Genomic DNA, 22,999 nt, shown 5'->3' with positions numbered 1-22,999 from the left:
TTACATCACGTCCACATCTCATTCTCATCCATTTACATCACATCACATCCTTTCACATATCATCACATCTCATCTCATCTCATCACATTCACATCCACATTTATTTACATCACATCACATCCCATCCATATCTCTTCACATCCACATCCACATCCATTTACATCACATCACATCCCATCCACATCTCTTCACATCCACATCTCTTCACATCCACATCCATTTACATCACATCACATCCCATCCCATCCACATCTCTTCACATCCACATCCATTTACATCACATCACATCCCATCCACATCTCTTCACATCCACCTCCATTTACATCACATTCTCATCTTATCACATCCACTTACATCTTATCACATCCATTCACATCTTATCACATCTATCTTCACATCTTATCACATCCACTCACATCCACTCACATCTTATTCATATCGTAATCACATTTAGTAGCTTTTTTTACTGTGATATCGATGATGGTACTTTTTCTAAATTTTTGCCAATTGCTTAGCCTAGTTAAAGGTACTTTTTCTCGTTCTCAAAATTTTCAAGTGAAATATATTCAATATTCTTCTTTTGAGTAAAAGATTCATGGGATTTACAAAAATCAATTCTACCCATATTTCCCAATAAAATTAATAATGCTCAAAATTTCACTTTTGATAAATACTCATAATTTAAATTATGCTAAAAATTCATCTTTTTATATTTCATTTCTTGGACCTCAAATATCATGGGAATTCCTCTTTTTGCATTTAAATGATTGAATTCAAAATGTCATGGGAATTCTTCTTTTATCATAAAATAAATTTATCTAAAATTCCTCTTTTCTTTAATAAAAATGTCTATTATTTCAAATATGCAAAGAATTCCACTTTTACCATTTAAATGATTGAATTCCAATTATCATGGAAATTCCTCTTTTATCATTTAAAATTTTCTCATGCATAAAATAAATTTATCTAAAATTCCTCTTTAAATTAAATAAAAATATTTAATATTTTAATATACTAAAATTTCTCTTTTTCCATTTAATTACATGGATCTCCATTACCATGGAAATTCCTCTTTTTGCATAAAAATAAAAATACCAAAAATTTCTTTTTTCTTTAATTAATTATTTATGTATAAATACTAAAAGTTAGTTTTCCATGAATTTGGTGAAAATCATTCTTTTAGCATAGGATGTCCAATCCTAGAATATGGTAGGAAGTCTTCTTTTCACATTATGCATAAAAATGAGCTATGTATTAATTTCTAAAAATTTTACCATAACTTCGCTGCTATTATTACTGATAATTTTTATTATTTCTAGAAAGAATAAGACTTTGTAATACAATTATGATAGAAGAACTATATTTGAACTTAAATCCAATTTATGGAATCAAATCATAAATTTACCATAATTTTATTAACATAAAAGTATTAAAAGCCATTTTCTTAACCTCTAGCTTAACAAGCTTAGAGATTGATTTTGAATTAAAAATTTATCAATGAGAAGCATTCATTTGCTTAAGAATTAGTCATAGAAATGACTATTCTTTTGGGAGAGAGAGATATACATAAAAATCATCCTAATTAAGCATAAAGATTAACTTTTTTGTGATTAATCATTAGAATTCTTATAGAAAGCTTGATTTGCATTGAAAACAATTAATTTGAAACTTCTCAAGCTTGAGAGGGGTTGAGAAGTGAAATCTTTTGAGAATATTAAAATGAAAACCATGAAATTACTTCTTACCTCTAGATTTGGCTTGCTTCTTTATCTTAGAAGGAAGCCCCCCAAGCAATAAATTGGTTAAGTATGTTGAGAAGAAAGCTCCAAGGATTGTTGAAGAGAGAGAAAAGCTCCAATCTCTCCAAAAGTAGAGGATTTTTAAGGGATAATAGAAGAAAATATCATTATTTTAATGTAATACTGGCATGGTATAGTTCACAGATTTTTTTCCAAAACACCAAGGATCTATTTATAGGTGAGGGAGGCCACTAACCAAGTCCAACTGGGTTCTAGAATTTTCCAGGTTCAGTTTGACTCAATTTGGACAAGATTTGGATCACTTTGGCTCCCTTTTTGATTTGGCTTGATCAAGGAGAGAGGAGAGATAAAAATATCACAATTTTCTTGAATTAGAAACTCATCCATATGTGTGAATTACGTGCGTACCTCAAGAGTCATCCTCTCCTTACCAAGGTGTTGATTGAGTACAAGGTTTATTAGTTAGAAACTATGAGATATTACTAAAAAAAATGAGAATTAGGTGCGTACCTCAAGAGTCATCCTCTCCTTTTACCAAGGTGTCAAAAATGCATCATTATTCCAAAATATCTCATTTTTTTAGTAATATCTCATAGTTTCTAACTAATAAACCTTGTACTCAATCAACTCTTCATCTTATGTGAGAATTTACTCATTTTTGGGTATTTTATTTTATTCTTTGGATTTATCTCATCCCAACACTTGGATTAATCCAATTGGCCCATTGGAACCTTAATTGGACCATAATCCAATTTTTTTTGAAAAATTAGACCCTTAGGCTAAGGTCCTTTATACACATTTTCAATTAATTCCAAATGCACATTGGAAAGTTATTTTTGAAATTCTATTTTAGGGGAATCCATTTTAGACACTAGGATGATTTTTATATCCAAAGATATCTTAATTTAGGATTATCTCTCTCTAGACTTTTTCTCTCTCTAGGCCAAAACAGGGTAAAACAAGATCTTTCTTCTATTTCAGAGGGGAATAATTACAAGAACAGAAGGGGAGGTTTTTACACCTTTACACCTCAAAAGCTGGAGGGAGGAATCTTACATCCTACCCCACTTAAAAAATGCGAGATGTCCTCATCTTGCAGGTGGAGTATAATCTCTTTCATCTTCTTCTTCTTCAATCGCTTCCAGCGGTACTGCCTCGTGGACGGCTGATTTGGGAACATCACTCTTTGACTTTCCCTATTCTGAGGTGGAGGTCTTGTATTACTTTGGATTGAAACTAAGGGTTGGTTAGAGTGTCTACCTCTCTGGGATTTCCCTGATTTTGACGGAAAGGAACCTGATTACTCTAGAAGGAAGGAGCTGGAGTGTGGAATCTTGGTCCTTGATTTCCCCACCCCAAAAACCTTGATCCAAAAGGAGTTGGGTAATCCACACTACGATGTCCAAATCCTTGACAGTTATAGCATTTCACTTCTTTGTTCAAGGGTGGAACTTCTGAAGTTGAATTCCAGGGGATTGAGTTCCGGGAAAAGGACCTTTCTTCCATTCTAGAACTTTCCATATCCTGAGCTTAATCTTGTTGTCTCTTAGGCGGTGGAAAGTTGGAATCACCTTCCGGAGCTAGAAATCTTTTGAAAGATGATGGTGCTGGATTTGGCGGGACCTTGACATCAAAGGCCTTAGCGAAATCCTTCGCCATCTGCACTTCTTTGGCCATGGAAACTGGCTTGGCATTCTTCACTAAGATATTCAAAGGTTCGTTCAGTCCCAGAATGAACTTGGCCATCAGCTATTCTTCATCCACCACCGGTGGCAAGTATTTGAGGAGAAGAGCGAACGTTTTTGGTGATACACTTCAATAGTTCTGCTCCCTTGGGTTAACTCTAAGAATTCGTTCATCTTGGTTTCCAAAATGTAGGGAAGAGAGAATCTCTTCCTTAGGTAAATTTTGAGATCATTCCATGTCTGGGTGTTCCAATCCAGACGGTTTGTCTCACAGTGGTTTTTCCATGCCACTCTAGCTGTTTCTACTATCTTCATTCTTGCAAGGGCCATTTTACTCTTCTCATTGTACCCGGTGACATCAAAGTATTCTTCCATTGCTTCGATCCACTTCTCCACAGCCTCGCCCAAGTTTTCCCCTTCACCCTTGAAAGGTCTAGGCTACGATCTATGAAGAGTTTTATGAACATCCAAGTCGAGCTCTTCCTCATCGAGTTGGGGGTTATGTTTCCTACCACGATGACCTCGATCCATGATCCTATCAATATGAGAATTCTTGTTAGGTCCCCTTTATTTATAATTCAAATCGGACTTTAGATCCAACTGATTCTGGGGTTTTTTAGATTGGTCAGCCCCCCACAGAATCATGGGATAAAGATCCCTTCTATAACAGAAGAACATACAGAACTCATTATCAGAGAATAATTCATTCATATTCTTAACACAGTAATGGTCCATCAGACCGAAACTTCCATCTGATCATTCCTCCACGGGAATTTCAGTTATGCAAGTTTTCAATTTGTCATCCCTTAATTAGATCCATGGATTATCACTGGGATTTGTCCCATTCATCCTCATTGTGGCTTTGTTCAACTTCTCCTTTTAACAAGAATTCAGGAATCATCATCTTTCAATCAGCATCCAAATCAACTCATCAATTCTCAACCAGAATTCTAAAATCATATCAACCAACATTCAAATTCATCATTTGGATAGCATTTTTGCTTATAATTTCAAGGTCTTAGATTTACTCGTATATATTGTCAGTAAAGAGCTGCAGTTATACCCACGGTATATATACGGGTAGTCACGGTCCTTGGAATCATATCTAGGCCTCAAGCAAGTCAGGGATTCCATACAATTACAGTACTTCCATTTGAAGACCCAATTACCAATTTATGAATTTTTATTTTGAATATCAATTTGTATAAATATCATCACACAATTATAATCTTTTACTGGTACATAAATTTTTGACATTTCTTGCTTCTCGGTTGATCCACTTTAGCCGAATTCGCTCTGATAGTAGATGAAAGATTCCTGCCCCCTCTGTGCAACGAAATCGGGGGTGCTAGCAAAACAAAAGTAGCACTTCTTGCGCAAGGCAGAGCCTCTCACTCGGGGCCATGCCCACGGATATCCGGACAAGAGACTAATCCCTCCGTTCTTCCAAAAATCGAACCCAGAAAAACTTCCCTCGCCCAGAAAGCACGGGTGATTCCTCCAGGATATTTTTATTCTAATGTAGTCAAGAGCCTTATCTAACCAAACTGATCCGACCGAACCCGTAAGTCACATGATCAGATCAAGGAAGAGACTTGCACTTGGATCATAGAGACCAACGCTTTTTTCCTCATCAAGAGGCACAGTCGTTGATTCTTTTCCACAGAACAAAGACTATCCGGGATTTACTTCATCTATCATACCATAACAGAATTGAGTCTCATTTTAGGGATCCATCAGTTTAGCCTACCCCATCCAGTCCCGTGGGATAGCCAACTGCCCAACCACTCTAATGATAGGATCCATTTAGAAATATGGTTATCTTTTGCCCCAAGTACTAGGGAAAAGAGTTCTGAGGTCCCCTAGCCGGCGCTTCAAGCAAACTTCAAGATAGTCACATCACTTACGCACCCAATATGAAATTGCATGTTTCACAGATTCAGCTGTCTTTAAAATAGTGTTTTAATGAAACCATAGTATCATTGATCATAATCCTCCAAAATATCCAAGCTGAATTCTAATTTCCAATCATTCCTTCATCGGTGTACCTATGGCATCATTGGCAACCAGAATGCTCACCACCTATCCACTCAGGGGCCTTTTCGATAGTTCCTAGCTCATAGTACCCGAAAATATATTCACATATAAAAATCCAGATGGGCTCTCCATTGAAGATTAACAAAATCAACCAATAGATCCATATAAAAGAGCCATGGACTCATCCGTTGAGGACCAGCAAGGAGATAATCAACCAGATCCATGCCCGAGTTTAGAAAACAACTCTAACTCCTTGTTCCAATTTATTCCTCGACGCACGTGTGGGTATCTTTGGCGACCTAGAGCCTGAGCTCAGCAACCTCTAGGCTCCTTCACAGGTCACTTAGCGCTTCACTCATAGGCCGCTTCCTTGGTCCCTCATCCACCGTACACCGAAAGCTCACCATTTAAATCGAACCGAGGCTGGTCAAGACCTCGGTCAACCTTGCTACACAAGACGTCCTCCGTTGACTCTCTGTCAGCTGTTGCAACTTTATAACTTAGGTCTCCACGACCTTATTCATCACAAGATGGTCAAAATGCTTCCCCAACATTCTTGACATAAAACAATCATTTAAAAAGAGGTCATAAATACAGTTTCTAACGAACTCTCATCTTTCCACATTGTTCCACATCATTTCTCATTATTCCACATTCTTTTACATCAATTCACATTGCTTAATCCACATCCAATCATATGTATTCCCATTGTCCTTCATCCATTCTCATCTAGTCACATTATATGACATCTCATACATTCACATCTACCCATATCCATATCACATCACATCACATCCATTCATGTTGCATCTCATCCTTTCACATCTATCCCGATTCACATCACATCCATTCACATCACATCTTATCCATTCACATCTATCCCGATTCACATCACATCACATCCATTCACATCACATCTTATCCATTCACATCTATTTACATCACATCACATCTTATCCATTCACATCTATTTACATCACATCACATTCATATCCATTCACATCTATCCCGATTCACATCACATCACATCTATTCACATCACATCTTATCCATTCACATCTATTTACATCACATCACATGTCATCCATTCACATTTCATCGCATCCATTCACATGCATCTCATTCATTACATCCACATCACATCACATACATCCCATCCACATTACATCACGTCCACATCTCATTCTCATCCATTTACATCACATCACATCCTTTCACATATCATCACATCTCAATCTCATCTCATCACATTCACATCCACATCCATTTACATCACATTACGTCTCATCCACATCTCTTCATGTCCACATCCACATCCACATCCATTTACATCACATCACATCCCATTTACATCTCTTCACATCCACCTCCATTTACATCACATTCTCATCTTATCACATCCACTCACATCTTATCACATCCATTCACATCTTATCACATTTACTCACATCTTACCACATCCATTCACATCTTATCACATCCACTCACATCTTATCACATCCATTCACATCTTATTCACATCATAATCACATTTAGTAGCTTTTTCTACTTCGATATCGATGATGGAACTTTTTCTAAATTTCTGCCACTTGCTTGGCCTAGTTAAAGATACTTATTCAATATTCTTCTTTTGAGTAAAAGATTCATGGGATTTACAAAAATCAATTCTACCCATATTTCCCAATAAAATTAATAATGCTCAAAATTCCACTTTTGATAAATACTCATAATTTGAATTATGCTATAAATTCCTCTTTTTCCATTTAATTTCTTGGATCAAATATCATGGGAATTCCTCTTTTTGCATTTAAATGATTGAATTCCAAATGTCATGGGAATTCCTCTTTTATCATAAAATAAATTTATCTGAAATTCATCTTTTCTTTAATAAAAATATCCATTATTTAAAATATGCCAAGAATTCCACTTTTACCATTTAAATGATTGAATTCCAATTATCATGGGAATTCCTCTTTTATCATTTAAATTTTCTCATGCATAAAATAAATTTATCTAAAATTTATCTTAAAATTAAATAAAAATATTTAATATTTTAATATACTAAAATTTATCTTTTTTCATTTAATTACATGGATCTCCATTATCATGGAAATTTCTCTTTTTGCATAAAAATAAAAAATACCAAAAATTTCTCTTTTCTTTAATTAATTATTTATGCATAATCACTAAAGATTAGTTTCCCATGAATTTAATGAAAATCATTCTTTTAGCATAGGATGTCCAATCCTAGAATATGGTAGGAAGTCCTCTTTTCACATTATGCATAAAAATGAGCTATGTATTAATTTCTAAAAATTTTACCATAGCTTCACTGATAATTTTTAATATTTCTAGAAAGAATAAGACTTTGTAATACAATTATGATAGAAGAACTATCTTTGAACTTAAATCCAATTTATGGAATCAAATCATAAATTTGCCATAATTTTATTAATATAAAAGAATAAAAAGCTATTTACTTAACCTCTAGCTTAACAAGCTTAGAGATTGATTTTGAATTAAGAATTTATCAATGAGAAGCATTCATTTGCTTAAAAATTAGTCATAGGAATGACTATTCTTTTGGGAGAGAGAGATATACATAAAAAGCATCCTAATTAAGCATAAAGATTAACTTTTTTATGATTAATCATTAGAATTCTTATAGAAATCTTGATTTGCATTGAAAACAATTAATTTAAAACTTCTCAAGCTTGAGAAGGGTTGAGAAGTGAAATCTTTTGAGAATATTAATGAAAACCATGAAATTACTTCTTACCTCTAGATTTGGCTTGCTTCTTTATCTTAGAAGGAAGCCCCCAACCAATCAATTGGTTTAGTATGTTGAGAAGAAAGCTCCAAGGATTGTTGAAGAGAGAGAGAAGCTCCAATCTCTCCAAAAGTAGAGGATTTTTAAGAAATAATAGAAAATATCATTATTTTAATGTAATACTGGCATGGTATAGTTCATAGATTTTTTTACAAAACACTAAGGATCTATTTATAGGTGAGGGAGGCCACTAACCAAGTCCAATTGGGTTCTAGAATTTTCCAGGTTCAGTTTGACTCAATTTGGACAAGATTTGGATCAGTTTGGCTCCCTTTTTTATTTGGTTTGATCCAGGAGAGAGGAGAGATAAAAATATCACAATTTTTTTGAATTAAAAACTCATCCACATGTGTGAATTAGGCGCCTACCTCAAGAGTTCTCCTCTCCTTACCAAGGTGTGAAAAATGCATAATTATTCCAAAATATCTCATTTTTTTAGTAATATCTCATAGTTTTTAACTAATAAATCTTGTACTCAGTTATCTCTTTATCTTATGTGATCATTTACTCATTTTTGGGTATTTTATTTTATTTTTTAGATTTATCTCATCTCAACACTTGGATTAATCCAATTGGCCCATGGGAACCTTAATTGGACCATAATCCAAATTTTTTTGAAAATGTAGATCCTTAGGCTAAGGTCCTTTATACACTTTCAATTAATACCAAATGCACATTGGAAAGTTCTTTTTGAAATTCTATTTCAGGGGAATCCATTTTAGACACTAGGAGGATTTTTATATCCAAAGATATCTTAATTTAGGATTATCTCTCTCTAGACTTTTTCTCTCTCTAGGCCAAAATAGAGTAAAACAAGATCTTTCTTCTATTTCAAAGAGGGGAATAATTACAAGAATAGAAGGGGAGGTTTTTACACCTTTACACGTCAAAAGCTAGAGGGAGGAATCTTACATGCAAACTGTTGTGTGTAAATCGTGGGGGCCGCTATGCACGTGCTCCTGATGGAATGTAAGCCAAAGCTGCCAGATACTGTGTCACAATCTTACATGCAAACTGTTGTGTGTAAATCATGGGGACCGCTATGCACATGCTCCTGATGGAATGTAAGCCCAAGCTGCCAGATACTGTGTCACAATCATAGGAGGCTCTACGATCATTCATGCCACCATCCACATGCCGAAAAAATCTCATGACAATCCAAGCATCATTTTTAGGATACGATGATGTTGCACTCCCACACAAATGTTGGTAGCACCACTCGACCACATGGCCCGCATCTCTATCGTAGTTGATGATGTCCCAGCGCACGTTTCACACACGCGCCCGTACCATCATGCTCTCCCTTCCTGTGACCAGTCTCTCAAAGAATGACCACATCACTGGGATACTAGACTGCACATGCCACCTATAAACCCATAAAACAGTCTTAGTTATTGTTTTCTTTAAGATGTTCTAGTGAATTTAGTTTAATGTTACGAATATAAGAGAACCATAAGTATTACCTGTAGAGCCAATAGAACTGTGATGAGACGACTTGAACTGTGTGCCACTGCCATCCGACCAAGCCCATCGCTGGCCATGTGTGATCCCAAAATCTTGTAAAAAATCGTCATGGAGACAAAAATAGTGTCGCACAAAATGTGCATCACGTGAACGATCATGACTGATATAGAATGATACTCTCAAATAATGACACGGGCCTCGGGGCTACTCGCTATTCCATCTATATGGGCCTCTGCATGTCGATAGCTCATGTGGACCATAATAGCAACCTCGTGAGGTAAGCAAGAGAGACGATTAGGACACAAAAAATCAAATAAGTAATATAGCTCAAACACGAAAAAAATATTATGAAATATAACCATTACCTGCTCCGAGAAGTAATACTCAGATTGTATCTCCTGAAAAGGTGTGAAGATGTAGTTCTTTGCAAAATCTATCAGAGAGATGATCACACCAATAGGAAACTCTGCTAGGCACGCTCAGAACTGACGATCCTGTAACTTGGCACAACGACGACTGTGCCATAGATAGGGGTAGATCTGCTCCCTAAATGTGGTTCTGAAGTGACAACGTGGTGTATGTTTGTCCACGAGCTGCAACTTCTTGGACTGCCCACCACTCTGGAGCTGGTGTGTCACATACTCATAGTGTCGCCACCCATGGCACTATCTCTTGGTCACTTGCATCAAGATCTACCATCTGTAGATGTGCAAGTGAACTACATGATGTGAAATTGCTCTCCACACAAGGCATCCTATGGAAATGGGCATCCTCCGTGTGTGCACACAAAAGAGAGTGGATGAAATCACGAGGACTATGAGGCAACTCTCTATGCCCACTAAGAGAACGGAACACATCATAAAAAAGTTGAAACTCAACATGGTAGCGACAACATGTGTCATGCTATCGTGAGTACCTCACAAACCAAGGCTTACACCCCTCAAATGACCTTTGCCCAATTTTGAGCTCGGGATGATATGATGCCATAAACTGAGAATACAACTCTGTTTGGGTCATTTCAAGAAAGCAAGCACCGTGCTCAATGAACACTCCTCTTGTCACTCTCTTACGCAAAGCTTTCTTGAAAACTAACAAGAAGAGTGCTCAATGAACACTCCTCTTGTCACTCTCTTACGCAAAGCTTTCTTGAAAACTAGCAAGGCACGATAATTTTCCTCCCAAAAACATTCTATCAAGGCTCTAGTGGTTTCATCTAGTAAGCGATCATGCCTAGCTACACGACCGCTACTCGCCCACAAAGCACCAACCTCATTGGCATCTAAACTTTGCCGTCTAATAGACCCAACTCTAAGTGCATGTGGTGCTATGGAAAGGATGCGAGATGTGGCACTCACCTTACCCTTCATTTGGGAGCTACTTATGGCTGCCACAATAGCCCGTCGAGACGAGCAACCAAAGCGTCCGTAGAGTTCCTCTTCTTGTTAACTATATAGGAATGATGAACACTTTGTAGCATCGCCATGCTAGCTCTCCTCTCTCTTCGACCTCCAATGTTAGAAAGTGCCATGTATTTGGCCATGTTGGGTAGATCGATCAAAGGCATGAGGTCTTTGAAATAGGATTGGAAGATTGCATGGGCACGACGATGCACCCCTGACTTTGATAGTTCTTTCCTATCCACACTATGGGCGCCCAAAGGAGGAGGTGGGTTCTTGTGGAAGAGAAGGGGTTTAGGAAGGTCGGGTTCATGTGGATTATCTAAACTAAGGGGTAGTGGGGGGGAAGAGGGTGGAGGGAGAGGAAGTGGAAGAGGAGGAGCAAGGCTTGGATCATTGCCAAACGGAAGGTGTTGCTCGACATGCTCTCCACTCTCTCTTTCTCTCACGACCTACACTTTTCCTCTCCTCCTCTTCTTGAACTTGGTGGATGGGGGGAAGTCTAGTCCTATCACGTTTTTGACTCCTATGACTTTGAGAACCCATTCTCAAGGAAGATAAGAGAGAAAATATTATGAAGGCTCAATGATGGGATAGTACTAGAGATAAGTGTAGGATAGTACTAGAGATGTGTGATTATATAGAAAAAATAGGTTATCCACTTCAAATCTCATTAGATTTCCTATCTAAGATTGATTGCATAATTAAGATAAACATAAATATGATTAGAGATAAACTATTATCCACTTAAAAATCAATATTATTAATAATAAATATTTACAAGTCTAAATATTTATCATTACTATGTATATAAATATATCTTTTATTTTATAATTATATAACTGTATTTTCTTTTATAATGTATTTTCTTCAAATTTTATTCAAAGGTTTATCCTACACAAAATATTTTCAAGAAATATTAAATTTTAAAAAAATAAAATTTTTTAAATTAAATAACATGAACTTTAAAAATAATATTATTTATCTAATTCTAAAATATATTCCTTTAAAATTAGTGATTTTAAATTCTTTTATATTAATAGGTTATATATATTTTATTATTTAAAATTCTATATTTTATTTTTTAAAAAAACTAAAAAAATACTAAATTAATATTTTCAAAAATATGTTTTTGAAAAACATGGGAAGGTGGAAAGGAGGTGCCATGTGTCACATGCATGCATGACACGTGGTATTTTCTTGACATGTGACACCTTTGAAGTTTACCAAGCCTAGATTTCTAAACCTAACTAGGATTGGTTTTAGACTTGAAAAGGGGAGAGTGGATACAATATGGAAATTTTCACTTGGAAGGATTGAAAATGAACCTTCCCATACTCAAATTAAGCTATTTTTTTAATAAATTCATGGCAACAAGCATACTGATCCCTAGAGTTTTTAGATTAAAAGATTCAATATTATTAGATTTTCTAGAATTAAATTATAATTGATTTAATGGGCCTCTAACAGTTAACAAATTTTTCACAATAAATCTACAAAAATCCAACGTTAGATTTGTAATTTTACCTTAGATCTACATTCTACTAATGTTCCCCAATCTAATCATCACTAGATCCATATAAATTGAGCATTTTAAATGGTAGATGTGGTGGGAGGACAAAATAGTATATTTTTTAACAATTTTAATGCCTTTTAAATAATATAGAAAATAGTAGAACACATCAAAAATTACTCGATAAATCAAGTTAAGCTCTATGTTATTTGAATTTGTGATATGCAAAGTGGGAACATTATATGAGTAATAATGTAAAAGTTATAGGTAAATTTACTCACATTCTGTATACGTGTCCAAACCTCTGACAGGGCCTGTAGACAATTTTGGTTCCCAAAGATAAGGGGATTTGTAATTATTGGATATTCAATCAGATTATAGTTTTAGGTGCCCATCTTTGCATATGATGTTTCATTAGAAGGCCTTGAAGTGAAACTCCTTGGGTAACTAGGAGAGATTGGCTATTCTTCTTGAAAAAATTGCATGTTTTTAGGCTAAACCCAAGGGCACCCACTAAACAAAACTAGATAACCTCATCTTACAACCACCCATTATATATATGTATATATGTATATATGTATGTGTACATATATAAATATGTATTTATATATGTGTATGCATACGCATGTGTACATACATAGATATGTATGTATGTACATACATAGATATGTATGTATGTATGTATGTATATATACGTATACGTATGTGGATGTATTCTAATACACACACACATACATACATATATGTGTGTGTATGTATGTATATGTATGTATGTATCCTAATACACATAAACACACATATAGACATAAATATATACATATATGTGTGTGTGTGTGTATGTTAGGATACATCCACATACATATATACATGTTGATATATTGAGCTCAAATGGTGCTCTGTGGACATTGATGACCCACATGGGTGATAGCTTGCGCACTTATACCACTGGCATGGTTGGTGAGGTTATAGTTGATATTCCACCAATGGTGGATGATAGGCTATGTGATAGCCATATTTGGATTACTGAGTATGGCATAGTTATAGCGCCAGCTTATATAGTTAGGTTTACACTATGGACCAACCATTGTATATTATAGTAGGAGAGTACTTTCCCTTATAGTATGTGCTCTTATCTCTTTGGTTTATGGTTTCATATAGTCAAGTTTACACTATGGACCGACCAGTACTTTCCCTTATAGTATGTGCTCTTATCTCTTTAGTTTATGGTTTGAGCTAATGAGATAAGCAAGAGACAAGAACAAGGCAATCAAGGAAGCGATACATAGGTAATAATATTTTCATCTCTTTTTCACTTTGATTTTGGAGCAAAACCTTTGGTGTTGAAAAAGCTACAGACAGATAGGAAAGTCAACGTCTCAGATTAAGGCATCCTCTTCGGTGAAGGAAGAAGACCATATTGTGTGAAGTTAACTTTGTTGATTAAGTTTCCTTGTGATGCATGCATATTTCAAGTCCCATTTTGTCTCTACAAGTTTTCCACATACACTTTGTGAAGTGTCAATTTTTGACATATGCCCAAATTCTGGTTTAGTGCAAAGTTACAATATAAATTTGGTTCCAAGATAGTTTGTGTAGAGAATCTAAGTGTTACAAGTATTGGTGGATATATGTTTATATGATTGATTCACATATAATGGCATTATAATAAGTTTACAATACTACTATTGAAGATTATAGATTTTCCAAGTGTAAAAGTTTTACAAGAACTATTCGGTAAGTTGCCTACAAGTACAAATGTCTGAAAGCTTGTCACAAATTGTGAGCAAGAAGCTAGATAAGAATAATTTCTAGGCATGGAAATTTATGATGAGACCAATTTCCTTATGGAGAAAAGGATAGTAGGAGTTCATCATTCAGAGGTGATGAAAAGGAGCTAGAGATTACTGAAGAAAATTGGACCCCATAGCATGTATAGGCATATAAAGCATGGCATGAAAGAGCTAAAAAAGTATTGTATTAATTGTCTGTCAAGTGTGACAGATTCTATGATTGTGCATTTACAGACAAAATCCTAAGGAGACTTGGAACACCTTGGTGAAAATAAACTACACAAACACCCAAGCTCGGAACAAAGGCAAGATGTTGATTATGCTCTTCTTTATTTTGACTGAAAATAAGAATGTCATAAAAAAAAACAATGACAAAATGTTCGTGTTCTAAGAAAATATGGTACACACACACACACACACACACACACACACACACACACACACACACATCACGAAACCGCATATACTTCTTGAAGAATTAATCAAACTCACTTATACATCAAGGAACAAAGCATAGACTTGAATCAAATTGACAAGATTTAATCATAAAATAAAACATGATAGAGTAAACATCATCATCAACACAATATTGGGTGTGATCTTCCCCATCAAGCATGGTCTCAAGCTATACCAATAACAATAGGTAACTATTTAATGCGGGGTTACCCATGATACCAATTCACTAGCATGGCACACTAGCATGTGGGCATACCCATTCAGCTAAAGGGTGGATATTATATAACATCCCTCTTGCTTGGATGAGCAACTGACCTTAGTTATGTGTTTTCTTATTGCAAGCAAAAGAGATCAATGTCTTACAATATACAAATTCTAGTATCTTCTCTAATTATGGACATGTAGACATTGTATCAAGGAATTCTATGTGTAATAAATTCTAGTGTCCCATACCACCAGAAATTATCCCATATAAATCCAAAGATCAAGTATGTGCATCGGAATTCTTCACACATGATTAATCTTTGTGCCCCATACCACAAGACTAATACTTAGTGAAAATTTCATAAAGCATAGTTTAAGATGGAAGGGTCTGTTCCTCCAAGAAGTTCTACTTTTGATGCATAAAAACTCTCTTTGAAATTTACAAAAAGTTTTAAATTAAATTTATTATAAAAATGGTCAAATGAAATGTATATGTTACCTTAGGAGTTGATATATTTGTCGTAGTAAGAGTATTCATCTTCATCATCATTGATTATATTTATCCCAAGTGAAATATTCTTTGACTTGCGTGGACAATTTGATGCAATGTGTCCAATCTCGTTGCACCTGAAACATTTCTTTGAATAATCTTTATTAGCTTGTTGAGAATCCTCAGCCTTGGTATCCATGTGTTATTTCCTTTGACGGGTTTATCAAATGGTTTTGGAAAAGTTTTAGGCTTCAAAAACTTTGATGTCAAGGTTTGAGGTGTCAGTACTTCCTTGGGAATGCCATTTTTCTTTTCACAATTCAAGGCTAAGGAAATAGTCGAGCTAAGAGAGTGCGGTCAAAACATGTTTACTTTTGATCGAATTGTGGGTTTCAAGCCAACTGTAAACTTCCTTCTTTAATCTTTTCTGTGAACTTTCTCAATTACGTGTATTTGTAACAAAATCTATCCACTTAAGCGGATATATTCATTCTCAAGCTGTCTGAAGATAGACCATCGTTATCTAGCCCTAGCTTTGTATTGTGAGGGTAAGAAATCTTTCATGAGATGAGATTCTGAAAACTCTTCCAAGATTTTGGTTTGTGCTTTTTACTGGTTCTAGTCAAATTCCACTATAATGCTACATTGCCCACCAAATGATTGGTAGCACACTTGATTTTGTCCTTCTCAAAGAATTTCTCTCCCGAAAATTAAACATCAAGTTGACTAAGCCAAGCAAGTATTGTGTGAGCATATTTCTTGCCATCAAAATTTTGAAAGGTAAAAGCTTTGCGGGTAATTTTCCTTCCTGTCCTAGATTCCTAAGCTCTAAGAGTAGCTTGCATGGTTCTCTGAATTTGGTCACCATTAGAGTTGAAGATGCATCACTAGCATGTCTATGCCTTTTCTTGCGAGATAACCTATCCTCTAGATCCATTCTCAACTCCTTCTCAACTAGAATCTTGTTTTGGGAGTGATTGAATTTACTCTTGAATGGTTGGGGGTAGAGGGTTCATGATGAAAGAGAGATGTGGAAAGATAAATGGTATAGATTTTAAATGTAGAAATGAAAATTATTGAAATAATGATAATACTTAGCTCATTTGATGCGCGGGAGTAATAAAATGTCATCGATGTCCTTGAAATAATGATAATACTTAGCTCATCTGATGCGCGGGAGTAATAAAATGTCATCGATGTCCTTGAATTTGAGACGTTGGCAAAATATTTAAAGTAGAGATTGTATGTCGAAAGATAAAATTTGACGGAAATAATTTTGTTGATGTTAAAAAGTCAACAAAAAGCCATGGTTCTAGAAATCTTCAAAAGCTTAACGATATTGCCCAAGAAATGTGTCCGACGTAGAAGATAGCTAGCAAAATAACTCCTTGATGCCGAAATAATCCAAATAATAGCACGCTGAAGGAGTCTTGAAAAGGTTCGTAAAATTTTGTAGAAGAATCATCCGTCAAGTTTTGTCCACTTGCTGAAATTTTGCTTTTGTGGAACTTCCTCTCTTTTTTTTTTTTTTGGGTAGACTTGGAGGGGCTTTGAGCTTAAAGAAATATAAAATTTCAAGGCTTATATATGAGACAAAATCTTTTGAAGCTTATAAGATTGAAAAAAAGCTTATATTTATAATATGCTTTTAAAGTATTAAGCTTACGCTTTTAAAAAAGAGAGTAAATAAAAGTTTTTTTTCTTCATGACTGTGATCTGCAGTTGCACGCAGAACTGTGAGAAAAGAAGAAGAAAACCACCATTTCTACCGCCATCATCGATTGGATGGAGAGGCAAGATTAATAAATAAATTCTTGATTGTGCTTTAAAAGCTTGGGCTTCTCTTTTAGTTAAGCTTCTTAATCCAAGATTAATTAATTTACAATCATCCAATAAGCAATTCTTCTCAAATTGATTTATGGGTAACTATCCACTATCCATTATAGATTTTTGTCATGAGCAAGGATTTAGCAATCTAAAAGTGGATCCAATTCCTCCCTTGTATGCAAATGGATCAACAAGAGGTTAAGAGATGAGAAAAATCATTTTTCATCAAGAAGGGTGGTTTTTGGCTTCATAGAAGTGGTTTTGGGAGAAAAGGTGACATAAATTGGTAGTCTTTGATCTAGTTCTTCATCCTATAGCTTAGAAAATTCCCATAAGCCTTTGTCCATAAGTTCTTAAGCTTTTGTCTTCTTTATCCCCTAGATTTTTGTGAGTTTTTTCCTATTCTTCAAGTGCAAGTACCCATAGCTCTGATACTTGCACTGTTCACGAGACCTCATGTACTTCTTGAAGAATTAATCAAACTCACTTTTACATCAAGGAACTGAGCATAGAATTGAATCAAATTGACAAGATTTAAGCATAAATAAAAAATGAGATAGAGTAGACATCACTATTGGGTGCAATCTCGCCCCTCATGCGTGCAACTCCCATTTTCATGGCATAAGTATTTTGAGAATTGTATTCAAAATATAGCCCAAGGAGCTAATAATAGTTGTGCGTACAAAATAGGGCTTGCTTTTTCACTTTTACAAGAATAACTTAAGTACTAGAGCTTGTTCACACACTAAGTGTAAAATAACCAAAAACTCTTCTAACATATGTGCTAGTAATATAGCAATGCCACGCACAAGCGTACATAAATAATATGCACAATCGTTTGACACATGGCCAACAAAATAACTCATATGAAGTAATAATAATCCGAGACGATATTGACAAGATCCTTCATGTGCGACACATGCACCACTCATCACCTATCTCACGAACATAAACACATTAGTTGTTCCAATTAATTGCTATCTCCACAATTAATCCCAATATGAAATGTTGATAGGCACAAACACAGTATACACTCATCACTTATTACACATTGGATGAGAGTATCATTATACACATCATCTAGTATGGCGTGCCTTATCTTCGATGAACGTATCACTATACACATCATCTAGCATGGCGTGTCTTACCACTTGTTACACTTTGATGAGCGTATCACTATACATATCATTTAACATGGCACGTCATTTACATAAATCGCTTGTTGCACTTCGACTGCGTACAGTTATCTAGCATAGTCCACTTGTTGCACTTCGAGTGCGTACAGTTATCTAGCATAGTCCACTTGTTTCACTTCAACCACACACAATCGTTAAGTATGGCACTACTTGTTACACTTCGACAACATACACCCATCAAAGCTATACCAATAACACTAGGTAACTAGTGTTTAATGTGGGGTCACCCATGATACCAATTCACTAGCATCACACTAGCGTCTGGACGTTCCCGTTCAGCTAAAGAATAGACATTATGTAACACACACATACATATACACATGTACATAGATAACTATATACTCACATGTATATAAGTATACACACTTATACACGAGTATATAGATTATATATATACACATGTACATATGTATATAGATAGGTTTATATATAAGTATACACACTTATACACGAGTATATAGATTATATATATACACATGCAAATATGTATATAGATAGGTGTATATATCTATATATATGTGTATGTTCATATATGTACATATAGGTCGCATACACATATATATACATACATACATATGCTTGCATATATATATATATATATATATATATATATATATATAGAGAGAGAGAGAGAGAGAGAGAGAGAGAGAGAGAGAGAGAGAGAGAGATGTATGGCGCGCACGCACACACACACACACACACACACACACACACATATATATATATATAGAGAGAGACGTATTGCATATATGCATATGCATATGTAAACATACATACATACATACCTATATATATATATACATGTATGTGTATATATACATACATACTTGTGTGTGTGTGTGTAGATATGTGTGTATCTTAGAGCCACTCCCCACCCAGGGGGAGTGGGGGGACGATGTAGAGAAAAGGGGGAAAAGTAGTCCCCCCCGCCCGCTCCCCCTGCCCCCCATGCCAGTGGGGGGAAGCAATTGTTCGAGCTGAATTTGTGGAGCATTCTTTAGTTTTTCATTGGTGCATATCTTCAAATCACTCACAACTCCCACTAAACCTTCATATTTCTGAGGTTTAGTGGAGGCTTCCAAAATTATAGGAAAAAGGGTCCATATATTTGGGAGGAAATTCAACCTGAGTGAACTAGCAAAGCCATGGTAGGATGTGGCTCTTGGTAGGATGTAGCTCTTAAAAGAGAGACGAACTAGGTGTAAACAAAATGACCAAAGATGATTTAAAAGAGCATCTACGATGTGACCACGGAGGTGGACTAGGTGTAAACAAAATGACCAAGTTAATTAAAAAATGACCAAGTTAACTTAAAAAAGAGAACTACGAGACCCACGCACGTGGCCAACGGCCATTGGCCATATTACAAAAAAGAGAACGCGTTTGGACATAAAAAGTGGCATAATATGAACAGTAGAGTAACCATTTGTTTATACAGGAAACTTGGAAAAGTACCCATCTGTTTCTTGAAAATCCTGCGAGAATCGGTATCCCGCACAACAGTATCAAAAGTCCCCACATATTCCAAACAATTTAAGGTTCAGATCTCTTCAAAATACAGACATTCATTCCATGCCATCACGCTAATCAATTGAGCATCAAAGTAGAGAATAAAGAAACTAGATCCTTCAGATTTCTTTAAAATACTCATTTACCTTACATACTTGCTTGTCTTTGGGGACCTAGACAGGCATACTATGATAGATAATATCTGCAGGCTAAGTTTAGAGTTGGTAAGGCCGTCTTGGCTCACTATATACTGACTCCTCACAGACGTATGCCCTTACAGCTAGACCTTGAGATTGTTGGGGAGTTGCTTCTCAGAAGCAAGGGGTTGTTTCAAATGGCCCAGCCGGCCCCGGGATAGCCCTTGGTTCTCATAATGGAGCTTGATGCTGGATATGGTGACAGGGTAGAAAGGGGATTCAGCCCTCGGTACCAGAGTCACCACAAGGTTCTCCTCATCATCCAGGGCGAGCTCTCGGATGTTGTTGCCGATGGCGAACCGGACTGATGTGTTGAGATAGTTGCCTGTCATGTTTGTGATTACCAGCTGTGGCAGAGTAGAGAACCTGCCTGCATACTCAGTGCAATTGATCATGGTGGATAAGCTTGCTTGAGGCAAGTTCACATAGGCTTCTATATGGGCAGGGCTATCCAGCACCCCCTCAATCCCATCTATCACCAGCATCTCTTCACCTTCTAGTGCACTCACCTTGTCCCTGCTCAACACCACTGAGCATGGTTCTGTCACCTCTTCCCCCATCACACACACCCTGTCACTTTCTGACAGGCTTGCCACGCCGTCGCTCAGCCTTGAGGTACTTTGATTTAGCCACAGGTTCTCCACAGTAGCATAAGTGTAGCCCAGCTTCACAGGATCAAAAGAGTCCTTCACATTCACCTTGATCAGCTCTGCATTCTCATTATAGAAGACAAACTCTGAGTTGAGATAATCGGAGTCATCAATGTCATCATTGCCGAGGCTTTTCCAAACTTCCCACAGCCTGTCTAAGCTGGCATGATGGGTGTAGAAGACAGGATCCCTGCCAGCTGCATAGAGGGTGCCCATATCCTTGCTCCCTATTTGCATCTGATCACCAGTCCACCCATGGACGCTGTTGTGTGGCATGGTCTCCATGGTGCCATAGCCCGGCTGAGGCCCATCATCCTTTCTATAGGGCTGTCCAAAGAAACTGTACTGGGTGGTGGCGCCACCCACCACCATGCGGTAGACAGTGGCTAGATTGGCAGCAACCTGCTCTCCAGCGGTGCGGATGGAGGCATTCATGTAGTAGAAATCAAGCATGACAGTAGAAGGAGGGAGGTGGGAGGGCTCTCTGAACCTGTCTGTCAAGTTGGTGTATGTCAGGTATGCCGAGGGGATAGTCATGCCATCAGGGTGGTCATAGTTCCAGAAGGGCAGGGCAAAGGTGTCGTCGCCGAGCAAGCCGGCGAGGATGCGCTCGTGGAAGTAGAGGTACCATCTATGGAAGGAGAAGAAGAGCCAGGAGGCATGGACTTGGAGGGGGGTTGTGGAGTTACCCATCTGGTAGGTGGCGCTGCAATAAGCACAATGTATGTTGGCCTGCTGCATGAACGAGCGGGGGTCGTCCTCGGGCAGGGCCTTCATGAGACCATAGGCCTTGTCTACCTTGGCAGCATAGTCATCACTTAGAGTGTGTGCAGGCAACCTCACCTTGAGATTGTACTGGGCGCTCTCATTGAACTGGAAATCAATGGCTGGGCGGTCCCAATTGGGGGCACAGCAGTCAAAGGGTATTTCTTCATCAGGCAGCAAGAGTGGGAGGTGGCAATACTTGAGCTCAGGGGCAAGGATGGGGTCAGCCATGGCCATCTTCAGCATCAAAGCACCCATACACACCATAGCCAGAGACGCCCACATAGCTGAGGAGGCTGGGCTTGATCTACGGCACGAATCCTGTGCTTGAGGGCTCATGTAACCCTCTCGTGAGTCTTAAGAGCGGGAGGTTTTCTGGGAGAAGATGGCAGGTGATGAAAGAACGGGAACACAGTACCTGCAAAGGTGCACAGTTTTGATAATATACGCTTCTGCCACAGTGGTAATAAATAAAACATGGGGCGCGCATCGTCGAAGCGAATATGCACGAGAGACGCGACGAGGAGGGCACGCGGGCTCAGAATCTGCACATTTCAAAGCCACCGCCCACGAGACACAGGCGGCACGTGGGAGAAGCCCGCGAGAGCCTCGCCTGGAGTCATTGCGCATCTTTAAAGGATCTTTATAGGTTTTCTAACTTCCTCCTAATATAAGCGAAATCAATATCAACCAGTTTACATGTCAATTTTCCATGTATCTAATTCTCTATTTTGTATATGATAAAAACCTAACTATAATAAATATATATAAGCGAAATCAATATCAACATGCTTTTATTTGCCAGTTTACATGTCAATTTTGCATGTAACTAATTCTCTATTTTGTATATGATAAAAAGCTAATCAACATGCTTTAATTTGCCAGTTTACATGTCAATTTTCCATGTATCTAATTCTCTATTTTGTATATGATAAAAAGCTAACTATAATAATCAATACTATCAATATCAACATGCTTTTATTTGCCAGTTTACATGTCAATTTTCCATGTATCTAATTCTCTATTCTGTATATGATAAAAAGCTAACTATAATAAATATATATATTTATATATATGGATTATGCATTTACGTGTGTTCTTATACGTTATGTTATGTATGTTGTGAGATCTCACTGTCCCCTTTGTGCACCGGATTCCCGGATGGTAGCAGTGGAAGTAGCTTCCTCTTGCGCGGGGGGCAGGGTTTCTCACTTGGGGCCTTGCCCTCG

The 22,999-nt window shown here is 36.9% G+C and overlaps 1 protein-coding gene across 1 annotated transcript; it reads right to left on the bottom strand.

Moving 5' to 3' along the window:
- Positions 1-20,025: 20,025 nt before the first annotated feature.
- On the bottom strand, positions 20,026-22,391 carry LOC147603236 (polyphenol oxidase I, chloroplastic-like). The gene has a single exon (XM_086796764.1). The coding sequence runs from the start codon at positions 22,107-22,109 to the stop codon at positions 20,439-20,441; it is 1,671 nt and encodes a 556-aa protein (XP_086652890.1). The 5' UTR covers positions 22,110-22,391; the 3' UTR covers positions 20,026-20,438.
- Positions 22,392-22,999: the final 608 nt, after the last annotated feature.

Source organism: Cibotium barometz, chromosome 64, assembly GCF_041138505.1.
Source record: "Cibotium barometz isolate CiBa-2024 chromosome 64, ASM4113850v1, whole genome shotgun sequence".
Taxonomy (NCBI): domain Eukaryota; kingdom Viridiplantae; phylum Streptophyta; class Polypodiopsida; order Cyatheales; family Cibotiaceae; genus Cibotium; species Cibotium barometz.
Note: the sequence above shows the minus strand (reverse complement) of the source record. Positions and strands in the feature narration are given on the sequence as shown.

What these genes read in the sequence shown, in the direction of transcription:
- LOC147603236 (XM_086796764.1), bottom strand. Translation starts at nt 22,109, where the DNA reads ATGAGCCCTCAAGCACAGGATTCGTGCCGTAGATCAAGCCCAGCCTCC.